The 14,561-nt window shown below is 50.8% G+C and overlaps 1 protein-coding gene across 1 annotated transcript in view; it reads left to right on the top strand.

Moving 5' to 3' along the window:
• Positions 1-14,561, top strand: part of LOC126088297 (probable beta-hexosaminidase fdl) — an 819,052-nt gene that overhangs the window by 742,329 nt on the left and 62,162 nt on the right. Inside the window, exon 8 of the mRNA XM_049906427.1 lies at positions 8,762-9,027. Within this exon, the coding sequence (XP_049762384.1) occupies positions 8,762-9,027 (266 nt within the window). The remainder of the gene's footprint in view (positions 1-8,761; positions 9,028-14,561) is intronic.

Here is a 14,561-nt window from a genome sequence, read left to right as displayed (position 1 = left end):
CTCGAAACCCTGTAACTGTCTTCCGTTCCATCATTTAGATTTGAAATTTGACTCAGAGGTGCCTGCAGCCTTCCTCCGTAATGGTACAGAAGCATGGCGCCCTGCGACGTCACCCTCGGACCCGACTCCGCTTCAAACACTAGGGTTCCGAAACGTGCGGATAAAGTCCAGATCTCAGAAGTTCATGCAACCTGTAAAGTGGGTTAATGATGTCACATTGGTACCACATTTCTCCACAATCCGGTACAACGCTATAGTGTAAGAGTCACACGATAAGGAGGTAGTCACAGGATGTTTGACCCACATTTCACCCCTTCTTTTGATGCCCCTACGATGGAAGGCAGAACCGCGACGCCCAGCGTTGGAATCGTGGGGCACACCACCGTTCAAAATCTAAACGAAAAGACCACATGGAGTTGCATAAAGGGCGTCAATGAAACCACTCCTTTCCTCGGTACGTTGAGTACCGCATATTTCGCTGTCGAAGGCCGCAGTTTGCAGCGGATGAACAAATGTACGACGTTCTAGAAACCTTTGGCTGTTTTGACCTCCTGGGTGATTCGTCCCTTCTCGACGGACGTCACGGGAATGAAACTACATTAACATGATCTCACGCCCTTTGGACTGCAATGAGACCCAAATTTTTGCTCTGGTGTACCGGGTGGGACCCCTTGGAACCGTTTAAAACCATTCGTCGTAATGTGAACGTGATCCAAAACAGCTAATTGCACTTGCGCTTTTCCACTGCTCCTATTTCACGCCCTCTTGTGGCATGATCACGGAGATGTGACATTAACACATGCGTGAATAAAATGGCAGAGTCCCTCAAAGACCCACAACCCCCACACCATTGCTGCAGAACCCTCTGTGGCAGTCGCCCAGATTTCAGTATTTTAAAACTGCCCTTACGGAGAGACCCTGCGAAGGACTCCTAGGCGGCTGCAAGCAGGCAACTGACCTCAGTGTGTTGCCTAACTGTAGGTGCCTCAAACTGCTTTGCAAGTTTTTAATCCCCCTGCGGGTTCAGGGGTTAGAATAGGCCCGCGGTATTCCTGCCTGTCGTAAGAGGCGACTAAAAGGAGTCTCACATGTTTCGGCCTTATGTGATGGTCCCCTCTCGGGTTTGACCTCCATCTTTCTAAATTATTCCGAAGAGCGAGCCAATTGGGGAAGGGCGCCTTACATGGTGCACTGTATCCGTTGTGCATTGAGACCTTTAGCCGGCTTTTCGTCGTTGCAATGGTGTCCCGCTCGTTTTCCATCTCTTGGGCGAGGATACGTCCCTGGGTGCGATTACCACACTGCACTCTGCAATGTTGCTTTTAACTGCGACGACGACCTTGGACATTTTTGCACCTAAGATCCAGCACGGTAGCCAGTCCGTTGTGGTGGGGCCGCCATGTACCCTGTTGGTTGTAGCCCCCTGACAACACAGGGATCGCTCTACTGATGCCTGCGCCGTTAACTCCCCACGTATGCCAAGGAGTAGATGCCCATCTCCCTGGGGCATCGGGACTCCCGGCAATGGCCATCCTGCCAGGTGGCCTTTGCTGCGGCTGGGTGGCGCCCGTGGGGAGGGCCCTTGGTCATAGTAGGTGGCATCAGGGCGGATGACCCGCAATGAAGCGTGGTACATCTTCTCTCGCTGGTGGGCCTCCACCAGCAGTCTCTAAGCGATCGAGGTCTAACCTCAACGGCAGGAAATACGAACCACGATCATTTCCCTCTCTGGCCACTCCATGGGAGGAACGTATGGCAAAAGGCGGCAGTGGAGAATAGTCACCCCGGTTCCTTGTGTGTACGCGAGTTGATGGGGAATCGTTTATGTCAACCAAGTCCCAGTTTTTGTGGAGCATTTAGAGGACAAGTTCGGGCAGGTGGAGGGCTTGTCCAAAATGCGCTCTGGTTCCGTAGTCATCCAAATGGCATCCTCTGCCCAGTCACGGAGGTTGCTCAATTGTGACAAGTTGGGGGATGTTTCTGTTAACATCACGCCACATAAGAGTCTCAACATGGTCCAGGGTATTATATTCTACAGGGATCTTCTTCTGCAGTCCGACGATGAATTACGCGCCGACAAGGTGTTCACCTCGTCCGGCGCGTCCATCGGGGTCCGAGGGATAAGCAGGTAGCCACCGGTGCCTTCATCTTGGCCTTCGAGGGTGATGTCTTACCCGAAAAGGTTAAGGTGATGGTTTACCGTTGTGATGTGAAGCCATATATCCCTCCTCCGATGCGGTGTTTTAAGTGCTGGAAGTTCGGGCACATGTCATCTCGCTGCACTTCTAGCATCACCTGTCGAGATTGTGGCCGTCCTACCCATCCCGATACTCCATGTGCCCCACCTCCTATATGTGTTAACTGCGGAGAACACCGTTCCCCCTGCTCACCGGACTGTAGGATCTTCCAGAAGGAAAGGAGGATAATGGAATATAAGACTCTGGACCGCCTGATCTACACCGAGGCAAGGCGGAAATATGAGCGGCTACATCCTGTGCCCATGATATCCACCTATGTCGCTGCTGCAACAGCGGTCTGATCCTCTCCAGTGTCGTCACGTGCTGTTGCCTCTCAGCTATGTCAGAATGAACCGGCTCCCTTGGTTGTGGGGGGCACTTCCCCCTCTGTTGCTCCATCTACTCCAGGAGCAACACCACCCCAACCATCGGGGACATTCGTCCCCCCCTTCCCAGCCGGAGAAGCGTGAGGCTTCTTCGGCTACTCTAGCCAGGAAGGGGTCCCTTAGGGCCCTCCCTTCCCAGGCTTTGCCCAGTGCCAAAGTGGACACCCGCGAATTTTTGAAACAACAACCGGTCGCTGGTCATAGGGCTTCCCGGTCGTCGTCAGTCCCTGAGACTGACCCAGTGGGGCCCTCCCAGGCAGACCCTCCAAAGGCCCAGCGTGCAAAGCAGTTGAAGAAAAAGGCTCCCAAGCATCCTGACATTGCGGTGGCACCTGTCCCACCGCAACCTTCAAACTCTGCGTCTGAGGATGAGGTGGAGATCCTGGCGTCTGCTGAGGACCTCGATCTCGCTGGTCCCTCCGACGCCATGGAAAGCACTAGCACAGGTGCTCACTCGGAGGCAGCAGGTGACCCAGCGGCGTAATCTGCCTTCCCCGTCCCGTCACGCCATTCCCAGCCATGGACACCACCATCCTCCAGTGGAACTGCAGCGGTTTCTTCCACCATCTCGCTGAGCTCCGCCAACTTATAAGCCTTCACCCTTTCTTCTGCATTGCACTTCAGGAAACTTGGTTTCCGGAATGCGAACCCCCGCCCTCTGTGGCTATCGGGGTTGTTATAAGAACCGGGCAGCTTATGAAAAGGTGTCTGGTGGCGTCTGCATCTATGTCCTTAACTCTCTTCACAGAGTGTCTGTCCCTCTACAAACAGCTTTAGAGGCTGTCGCTGTTACGGTGTGGACGCCACAGGCTATTACTGTCTGCAGTCTTTACCTTCCCCCGAAGGGTGATGTCGCGCAGCATGTCCTGGCTGCGCTGATAGCCCAATTGCCGCCACCTTTCTTGTTACTGGGCGACTTTAACGCCCATAACCCTCTGTGGGGTGGGTCAGTGGCAACAGGTCGAGGCGCCACTATTGAGCATTTATTGGCGCAGCTCGATCTCTCGATCTTAAATGACGGTGCCTCCACACACTTCAGTGTGGCGCATGGCACATACTCCGCCATTGACCTATCGCTCTGTAGCCCTAGCCTCTTACCCTCTGTCCAATGGGGTGTGCATGACGACCTGTGTAGTAGTGACCATTTTCAATCTTTCTGTCACTGCCACAACGCCACTCTTCTGGGCGCCCCAGCAGATGGGCTATGAATAAGGCTGACTGGGACTTGTTTTCCTCCACTGCCGCTATTGAGCCTCTCTCTCGTGATGACATTGATGCGGTGGTTCAATCGGTCACCACCGGCATCGTTACTGCCGCCGAATCTGCCATTCCCCGTTCTTCCGGGTCCCCTCGGCGGAGGGCTGTGCCTTGGTGGTGAGATCGCTGAAGCGATTAAAGATCGCCTGCGGGCGCTCCAGCGTCACAAGCGACATCCCTCCATAGACCACCTTATCGCCTTCAAACGGCTGCGTGCGCGGGCCCGCCTCCTTATCCGCCAAGGCAAGGAGGAGTGCTGGGAGCGGTATGTGTCCACCATTGGCCTCCATATCACTCCATCGCAGGTCTGGGCGAAGATTCGACGCGTCTACGGCTATCTGACCCCTGCCAGCGTCCCTGCGCTCTTATTGAATGGAGCAGTTTGTACTGACTCCGTCATTGCAAGCCGCTTGGCAGAGCATTTTGCTATGAGTTCCGCTTCTGCAAATTACCCCCTGGCCGACGGCTCCTCGACCTTTACAACCGTATTTGGGTCGAGGGTGAGTTTCCGTCGCAATGGCGGGCAAGTATCGTTATCCCCATTCTGAAACCAGGCAAGAACCCTTTGGAGGTGGACAGCTACCGCCCCATTAGGTACTGGAGTCTCAGGGTGGGTTCCGTAAAGGCCGCTCCGCCGCCGACAATCTGGTGAGCCTGGAGTCGGCCATCCGTACTGCCTTTGCCCGCCGTCAGCACCTGGTCGCTGTCTTTTTCGACATGCGGAAGGCGTACGATACGACATGGCGTCATCACATCCTTTCTACGCTTCATGAATGGGGTCTTCGGGGCCCTCTGCCGATCTTTATCAGAAATTTTCTGTCGTATCGTGCCTTCCGCGTGCAAGTCGCAGCCTCATATAGTTCCACCCACGTCCAGGAGAACGGTGTGCCACAGGGTTCTATTTTAAGTGTCTGCCTGTATTTAATAGCCATTAACGGGCTCGCTGCGGCCGTGGGAAATTCTGTCTCTGCTTCCCTGTATGCTGACGACTTCTGCCTTTATTACAGCTCTACTGGCATTGCAGCTGTTGAACGTCAGCTACAGGGTGCTATCCGCAAGGCGCAGTCTTGGGCTGTAGCTCATGGGTTCCAGTTTTCGGCAGCTAAGACCTGCGTTATGCATTTCTGCTGGCGACGCACTGTCCACCCGGAGCCGCGGCTTTATCTTGCCGGCGAACTTTCAGTGGTGGAATCACACAAGTTTTTGGGGGTGGTTTTCGATGCCCGGTTGACTTGGCTGCCTTATATCCGTCAGCTTAAACAGGCGTGTTGGCGGCATCTAAACGCTCTGAGATGCTTGAGCCACACCCGCTGGGGCGCCGACCGATCTACCCTGTTGCGGCTCTACCAGGCGTTAATTCAGTCCCGTCTGGATTATGGGAGCCTGGCTTATGGCTCAGCATCCCCCTCTGCGTTGAGGGTGCTGGACCCAATACTACATAGCGGTATCCGACTTGCCACTGGTGCCTTCCGCACCAGCCCTGTGGACAGCATCCTTGTTGAGGCAGGTGTCCCACTGCGGTTACGACGCCAACAATTACTGGCTGCTTATGCTGCCCATGTTTTTAGCTTGCCCGGGCATCCAAATTACCGTGTCCTGTTCCCGCAGTCAGTCGTCCATCTGCCAGACCGTCGGCCCCGGTCGGGTTGTCCGATCGCCGTACGCGTCAAGGAGCTTCTCTGCGGGCTTGGGTTTTTCCCTGTTCCACCTCCTTTCCGGGCACCTCTGCGTACACCCCCGTGGTGTGTTCCTCGCCCTTGCCTTCGGCTCGACTTGGCACAGGGCTCGAAGGACTCGCTCCCTCCAGAGGCCTTCCGCCGCCGCTTTTATTCCATCCTGGCCACGTATCAGGGCTCTGGAATTGTTTACACCGACGGTTCGATGGTTGCTGGTCGTGTCGGGTATGCGCTAACTCTAGGGGACCATTCCGAACAACGGTCCTTGGCGGCTGGCTGCAGCGTTTACACTGCTGGTCGCCATCTTTCGAGCCCTAGAGTGTATCCGCTCCTGCTCAGGTGAGTCCTTCGTTATCTGTAGCGATTCCCTGAGCGGTTCACGAGCTCTCGACCAGTGTTTTCCTCGTTCTCGTCTGGTGATGGCTATCCATGAGTCCCTGCATTCTCTTGCGCGTTGCGGACGCTCTGTGGTCTTTGTGTGGACGCCCGGGCATGTCGGTATCCCAGGCAATGAAAATGTTGACCGCCTGGCCAAACAGGCCACCAGTGAACCCACTCTAGACATTGGCCTTCCGGAGACTGATTTGAGGGCAGTCTTCCGCCGCCAAGTTATCTCGCTTTGGGACGCTGAATGGCGCGGTCTGGCCACCCCTAACAAACTCCGTGCCGTCAAGGAGACGACGACTGTGTGGAACTCCTCCTTGCGAGTCTCTCGCAAGGGGTCTGTCATCCACTGCCGACTGCGTATTGGGCACACGCGGATGACCCACGGCCACTTATTGCGCCGTGAGGTCCCTCCTCTCTGTCGCTGCGGCTCGGCATTGACAGTGGTCCACATTTTGTTGGACTGTCCACTTTTATCTGCGCTCAGGCAGTCGTTTGCACTGCCTGACTCGCTCCCTGCCCTTTTAACCGATGACTCTGCTATTGCTGACTTAGTTTTACGTTTTATTCGGGCAGGGGGTTTTTGTTATTTAATCTGAGTGTTTCTGTTTTATTTTATTGTTTTGTGCTGATTCTGGCCTTTGGCCTACGGTTTTGAACTAAGTTTTTAATGTGTTTTCGGTGGTTGGCTTTTCCTTTTTTTGTTCCTATGGTCGGCCAACCACCGTCACACTCCGTGTGATTTTATTTCGTTTTGTCTGGTCCTTGTCTATGTTTCTTTTGTTCTGTGTCGTCTGTCTTCTATTTTGTTGAACATTTTTTATTCTCTGTGGGTATTTTTAGTATTTTGGAAAAAGGGACCGATGACCTCTGCAGTTTGGTCCCTTTAATCCTTAAACCAACCAACCAACCAAGTTATTAAAATTCCCAGTAAATGTGAGCTGGTATCAGCAAGGGTTTTGTCGAAATGGGGTCTTACAGGGACCCTTTGCTGTTTTAATCTCGCATGTGACAATGTCGCACTTCTCCATGATCACATACAGGAGTGTGTGAAGCAGGAACCCTGAGAAAGGATAAGGAACCTTAGCTGCTCCAATCATGTTCAGATTTCGTTGAGTGATTTTAAATGGGCCCTCGTAGTTCCAACTTGTGCACCAGAGCAAAGATTGCGATGTCAAGAACGTCTTGTTCAGCGCACGGCGAACTGTTGTTTTTGATCACCAAAAGTGTGGGAAACAACGTGCCAAGGAAAGAGATAATTTTCATCATCTTGATGTTGAAGCTCTCTTGTTTGTTTGCTTTAACAATAATATATGTTCTTGAGTGGGTTCCCCCTTTTGCAAAACACTATTTTGTATTTGTCGCAGTCATGTTTCACTGCAGCAGCAGCATCAGTGGTTTTTGTTGTTATGGCTGTTAAACATAAGGAATGTTTACTGTTTAAATGCATACAAATACATACAAATATTAGTTTCTAAATCGTAATTACAGGTTTTTTAGGAGCACATAAAATTGTGTATTCATACCTTCTTACCACATGTGGTTTTCCCGCTGTATTACGTTTTTATAGTGTCTGTAAACTACAGAAAAACACACTACAAAAACGTAATACAGCAGGAAAACAACACCATGTGGTAAGGAGGTATGAATACACAATTTTATGTGCTCCTCAGAAATCTGTAATTACGATTTAGAAACTAATATTTGTTTTTAAACAGTAAAGAACATTCCTTATGTTTAACAGCCATAACAATAAAAAAACCACTGATGCTGCAACTGCAGGGAAACATGTCTGGGACAAAAAAGTGTTTTGTTAAAGCAGGAACCCACTCAAAAACGTACGTTAGAGATCTTATTGACGCTGTTTGACACCCGCTGAGGCCTCTTCTTTTAGATTGAGTGCTGGTGTGAATGAGATTTTCCTTGGCCAACCATAAGAGAAATTCGTTTAAACCCTGAGCGTCGTTGTTCTGAACCCCATTGCGGAAGCGTAAAAGAAGGGGACTGTGACGACATTCCATTAGGTGACACGACCAGAGGCATTGGGCAGAATCGTGGTGAAATATGCAGCGAATGTGACATCAATCCTCTTTACGTCACGTGACCTCGGAGCTCTGGCTTTTTTTTCCGCAAATGTCAACACCTTGCTGTCGTCGTGCCAGAGGGAGACGTAACTGGGCGCCACATATTTGCACCACCGCAGAGGAATGTTTCCAGAATGAGATTTTCACTCTGCCGCGGAGTGTGCGCTGGTATGAAACTTCCTGGTCGATTAAAACTGTGTGCCGTACCGAGACTCGGATTCGGGACCTTAGGAAAGGCAAAGGTCCCGAGTTAGTCTCGGTCCGGCAGAGTTTTAATCTGCCAGGAAGTTTCATATCAGCGCACACTCCGCTGCAGAGTGAAAATCTCATTCTGGAAACATCCCCCAGGCTGTGGCTAGGCCATGTCTCCGAAATATCCTTTCAGGAGTGCTAGTTCTGCAAGTTTCGCAGGAGAGCTTCTGTAAAGTTTGGAAGGTAGGAGACGAGGTACTGGCAGAAGTAAAGCTACGAGGACGGGGCGTGAGTCGTGCTTGGGTAGCTCAGCTGGTAGAGCACTTGCCCGGAAAGGCAAAGGTGCCGAGTTCGAGTCTCGGTCCGGCACACAGTTTGTCTGCCAGGAAGTTTCACAGAGGAATGTTGTAGGCACCTTTGAGCCAAATTTCAAACTTGCGCGTCGGAACGGGACACAATTACGGTTTCGGTAACGTAATCGTTCAACTCTGAAGAGCAGTGTAGCTCGCTTAGCAGCCAGTGCTACAGTGGTTATTTTTGCGCAGGGTCTGCCGCGAATGCTCCGCTGGTGCAGCAGCCTCGCCAGAACGAGAACGGGAACGGGCTGCAGTACCGCGTGGAGGATCGGCGGGAGTGGCGCGCGCAGCACGGCGGGGAGGAGCCGCCTCCCTGGTGGCAGCTGTGCGGCCAGCCTCCCTGCGGCCAGCTGCCGCCGGCGGACGAGGCGGCGTTCGGCACGCTGCGGGCGCTCTACCAGGAGCTGCGGCAAGCCTCCGGCGCCTCCGACGTGGCGCACCTGGGCGGCGACGAGGTACGTCTGCCTCCTGCGGCGACACCACCTACACTACAGGCCCGCGCGCACGCTTGTGACGTCACATACTGATGGCCGGGTCTGTATCGGAACGCTACTGTTACCCCTTTAGTGACCAGTGGGAACTATAGTTCCCACTTAAGTTTCCGCTTTAAGTTCAGTGGCAATCCTTTTTCCCATTTCTCATTTGTGCTCCAATCTGTTAGTGTGCTAACTATGTGTAGATTGTGAACGATTAGGCGAAAGCTGTTGTATTTCTACCTTGCGAGTCAAACAATGCAGAAGTGCAGTTCCCGCGTGAAAACGAGCCACTGTTTCGACCGCTACAGCGTTTTTTTGGATAGTGTGCTTTCCTTTCGCGTGTGAAGTGACTTGTGTTGTATTTATCTACTTTCGTATTTATGAGGGAGATAGTATTCGTGTATATTTGCTGGATTTGACTGAAAATTACATAAATATTACAAGGTAAGTTAGTGGAAGCAGAAGTGAAGTATTCCGCCCATTGTATGTGGCAGAGTATAGTAAAATAATGGGAGGAGTGGATAGATTTGATCAGCTGCGTGAACGGTATGCTGTAGGCCGTCGTTCATGGAAGTGGTGGCACAAACTGTTTTTTCTTTCTTGTGGATTTGGCAGTTGTCAATTCCTACGTTATGTGGAAGCTACAGAAGACAGAAGCAGACCAGCTAACATTTAGATTGCACTTGGCAAGGCAGCTTATCTCTGGCTTCTCAAGTCGTAAAAGAAGAGGAAGCCCTGTTCATTTTCAAACACCAAAAAGAGGTGTGTCTGCAGTACCAGATGAAGACTGTCTGGAGAAAGTTGGAACTCGTTTCCCTACAAAAGACACAACAAACAGAAGATGCCGCCAATGTAGTACCAAGAACAACGAAAAGAGAACAAAAATAATGTGTAGCAACTGTCGTGCACTTTTGTGTGTAGCACCATGCTTCTCTAAGTTCCATAGTACATCCCCTTAGTGAACTCAAAGGACAGTATGAACGAACACAAATATAAATGTAATGTTTAACATGTTTTTGTACTAAAAAATAAAGGAAATACATTTTTAAAGTAGCAAGTGGTGATACTCCAGAGTTCGGTGGGAACAATAGTTCCCACTAATTTTTTTTATACTCTTAGGCTACTCTCACTTTCAAGATTTAAACTATGGCGGGGGCGGGCGGGCACGGGCACCAAACAGCGGGATCATCAGTCCCATTGGGTTAGGGAAGGATGTAGAAGCAAGTCGGCGGTGCCCTTTCAAAGGAATCATCCCGGAATTTGCCTGAAGCTGTCGTGTCCTGACATAGGTGGGAGAGGGAGAGAAGGGGTTGGTCAGTCTGCGCTCCCGAGCGGTACAGAGCAGAAGGCAGAAGGAAGGAGGACAATTCAGTGAAGGCATTTGATTGTTTTCTTCTCTCTGAGCCAGCACTGGTACAGGCATTTACTAGAAATGCAGGTGGTGAGACTTGGTAGGGAACTCGTTGTGGAGACTCTTGGACATACAGGGTTTTGAAATAGTTTTTTATTCCAGACAGGACTAACTAATACACTGGAGGCTAGTTCTAGGGTTATAAAAAGCATGAATAACACTGTTACAACAGAAACCAGTGCAGAAGTCCCAGGAGTGGATGCTAACCACAGTAGCAAACACCAGCAGTATCTTAAGGCAACAACTTAGTTGCAAAACAAAACATACTGAATCTTACACGGTTCACTGACGCACTCAGAGAGAGAGAGAGAGAGAGAGAGAGAGAGAGAGAGAGAGAGAGAGAGCAGACTTATGCGGTGCTGGACCGAGGCTGGAGTCGACGGACGCGGATTCGGAGCCCAGATCGTCTGACTGAGAACTCTGCCAAAATGCGGAATCTATGGGTTTTGAAGAGTCGCGTGGGGGCACTGTTTTTCCCACTTACAGCCACCCAGCCAATCCCGCAGGTATCTTGCAGGTGCCTGGCAATCACGGTGTAGTTAGGTCCCCTCTGCTGCTCCTAAGGCGGGGATGTTAATGCAGTTGCACTAAGTCCGTATTTGGTATAAACATTGTTCAGGTGAAAGCTAAATGTAACTGCTCTGCCAAATAAGGCTTGCAACATTGTTATACGTCATTTAGCACGCCCCCCTCGCGCTCCCCGAAGTAGGGACTGCTAGGTCAACAGTCTCTGGCGTTTTCGCTCTTTCTAACCCTTGCGAGCCTACTGACGTTGCTGTTCTCAGGGCTGGTATCAAGCTGGCTTTACACGCTAGTACGTGCCTGTTGGTTACAAAGTTCTACGGTGGCAACCTACCACAGCGTCTAGACATGTCAAGTTACATGTAAATTCACTGCAGAGTAACTAGCGCCCTGGGACCGCGTCTGGGGGAGTCTGCATTTTCGCAAGGCTCTCCCCTTACGGTTTACTTCATATAACAATCTCACCTAGTTTCGTCTGACCCTCAGCATAGTCTCTGCTACCGCGCCTTGGAGGGCCTGTCCTCCTTTCGCACAGCTTCAAGAGAACACTACAGTAGCAAGGAATAATCAATATATTACAAAGCGATTTAGGGAAAATCACGGAAAACCTAAATAAGGATGGCCGAACGCGGGTTTGAACCGTCGTCCTCCCGAATGCGAGTCCAATGTGCCAACCACTGCGTCACGCCGCTCGGTGTAGTCGAATGACCACGTCGTTGGATCAATATGGGAATACGTAGAGATGGTCTGCTGTTCTGCCCCGTGTTGAACAGTGCTGAACAGTGTGCTCTAAAAGTGCTTAAATCAGCACTGTCCTCTATCAGATCTGCATAGAATGCCGCCTAGCATACTTTACGAGATCAAATAACCCAACTTCCTTTCTCCTCCGAATGCAAAAACATTGTTTCCATCCTGCACGGGAAGAAACTATCATCAGAGCTTGCACATAAAGATTAAAGTGTTCACTCTTCTCATGTGCTCTCATGGACTGGAACGGTAGAGAAATAGTCCTAAGGCGCTGCGAAGAACTCTGCCACTCACTAAAGTGTGAACTGCAGAGCAGTCAAGTAGACGTTGATGTTACTTGATTCTTCTGTTGGAACGCGATGAGTGGCGGGAGAGTGTGGATGGGATGGCGTCGTGCCATTCCAGGAGAAATGGTTCCTTATAAGCCTGGTGAAGCTATAATGTTGAATACTACCACAGGGCCGCTCTGAGATTGTTGATTACTCACTTCACTCGTACTGTTCACGACTGGAACACGAAAGAAAAGTTCGATTATTGGTGGGCCTCCGTCTCAACTCTATCTCTAATCTTAATCTTTTTCGCGAACTTTGCGTATGAGGATGCCATCCGTTGGTTGGTTTTTCTAGACTTACGTTCCCGGAATCATAACAATAAATCGTCTTGACACACAACCCTCGTTTAAATCGCCTGCTACTGGAGTTGGATGAGCATCTCTGTGACGCTTTCCCGCTTACTAAATAAAACCTGTCACTAAACGCTCTGATCTTCTTTGGATCTTCTGTATTTAATCTATCAGTCCTATCTTTCAAGGTTCTCAGACCCTTCAGTATTAAAGTGTCAATCAAACGAGCTACCTCATTTGTGGGTGAACTACGCTTCTTCCAATGAATGTCTGACTACTCAAGTTTCTCCCATTACCCTGGTGTCGTCGTTCCATTTAAAATAAACTACTGGCCATTAAAATTGCTACACCACGAAGATGACGTGCTACAGAAGCGAAATTTAACAGACTGGAAGATGATGGTGTGATTTGCAAATGATTAGCTTTTCAGAGCATTCACACAAGGTTGGCGCCGGTGGCGACACCTACGTGCTGACATTAGAAAAGTTTCCAACAGATTTCTCATACAAACAGCAGTTGACCGGCGTTGCCTGGTGAAACGTTGTGATGCCTCGTGTAAGGAGCAGAAATGCATACCATCACGTTACCGACTTTGATAAAGGTCGGATTGTAGCCTATCACGATTGTGGTTTATCGTATAGCGACGTTGCTGCTTGCGCTGGTCGAGATCCAATGACTCTTAGCAGAATATGGAATCGGTGGGTTCAGGAGGGTAATACGGAAAGCCGTGCTGGATCCCAACAGCCTCGCAGTCGAGATGACAGGCATCTTATCCGCATGGCTGTAACGGATCGTGCAGCCGTGTCTCGATCCCCGAGTCAACAGATCGGAACGTTTGCAAGACAAAAACCATCTGCACGAACAGTTCGACGACGTTTGCAGCAGCATGGACTATCAGCTCGGAGACCATGGCTGCTGTTACCCTTGACGCTGCATCAGGCAGGAGCGCCTGCGATGGTGTACTCAATGACGAACCTGGGTGTACGAATGCCAAAACGTAATTTTTTCGGATGAATCCAGGTTCTGTTTACAGCTTCATGATGGTCGCATCCGTGTTTGGCCACATCACCTTGAACGCACATTGGAAGCGTGTATTCATCGTCATACAGGCGTATCACCCGGCGTGATGGTATGGGGTGCCATTGGTTACACGTCTCGGTCACCTCTTGTTCGCATTGACGGCACTTTGAACAGTGGACGTTACATTTCAGATGTATTAAGACCCGTGGATCTACCCGTCATTATAGCCCTGTGAAAACCTACATTTCTGCAGGATAATGCACGACCGCATGTTGCAGGTCCTGTACGGGCCTTTCTGGATACAGAAAATGTTCGACTGCTGCCCTGGCCAGCACATTCTCCAGATCTCTCACCAATTGAAAACGTCTCGTCAATGGTGGCCGTGCAACAGGCTCATCACAATGCCCCAGTCACTACTTTTGATGAACTGTGGTATCGTGTTCAAGCTGCATGGGCAGCTGTACCTGTACACGCTATCCAAACTCTGAGTCAATGGCCAGCGTATCGAGGCCGTTATTACGGCCAGAGGTGGTTGTTTTGGGTACTGATTTTTTCAGGATCTATGCACTCAAGCTGCGTTAAAATGTAATCACATGTCAGTTCTAGTATAATATATTTTGTCCAATGAATACCCGTTTATCACCCCCCAGGGGGTTCACAACTCTTTTGTGGACACGTGCGTAGCGAGCACGGGACCCCGAGCTAATGTGGCCCTCCTTCCTTTCCGGGCTGCATACCTTCCCTTTCCTCACCCCTCCCCCTCCCCCATCTTCACCCCCCCTCACCTCTGGCTCTTTCCTTCCCTTTCTCCCCCTCTGGGAGTATGGTTTGTGCCTACGTCCGGAGACAGACCTCTAAACTGTTACAAACTCCTTGCTTTCTATACTTGAAAGTCTTCGTCCTTCCTCTGTCCTTCTCTTTTCCTTCCCGCTTCTCTCTGCACTTTTCTCCACTGCGGCGTTTGAGACCCCTCTTCTTTCCTTTCCCTTTCTCTTTTTTCCTCCCTGTGCGTGTCTAAAGGCCGACCCACGCACTTCCATGCGTAGCCGGTGACGGGGTAACGCGTAATTCCCTGCCCCGGGTAGACAGGTAGGACACGTACGTACCCCCTGGTAACGGCCAGGCCCAGGGAGGGGTGATTACCTGAGCTGATACCTTCCGAAAGTGCCGATTGGTCCCTCCGTCCGTTTG

This window comes from Schistocerca cancellata, chromosome 6 (assembly GCF_023864275.1).
Source record: "Schistocerca cancellata isolate TAMUIC-IGC-003103 chromosome 6, iqSchCanc2.1, whole genome shotgun sequence".
Lineage (NCBI taxonomy): Eukaryota > Metazoa > Arthropoda > Insecta > Orthoptera > Acrididae > Schistocerca > Schistocerca cancellata.
Note: the sequence above shows the minus strand (reverse complement) of the source record. Positions and strands in the feature narration are given on the sequence as shown.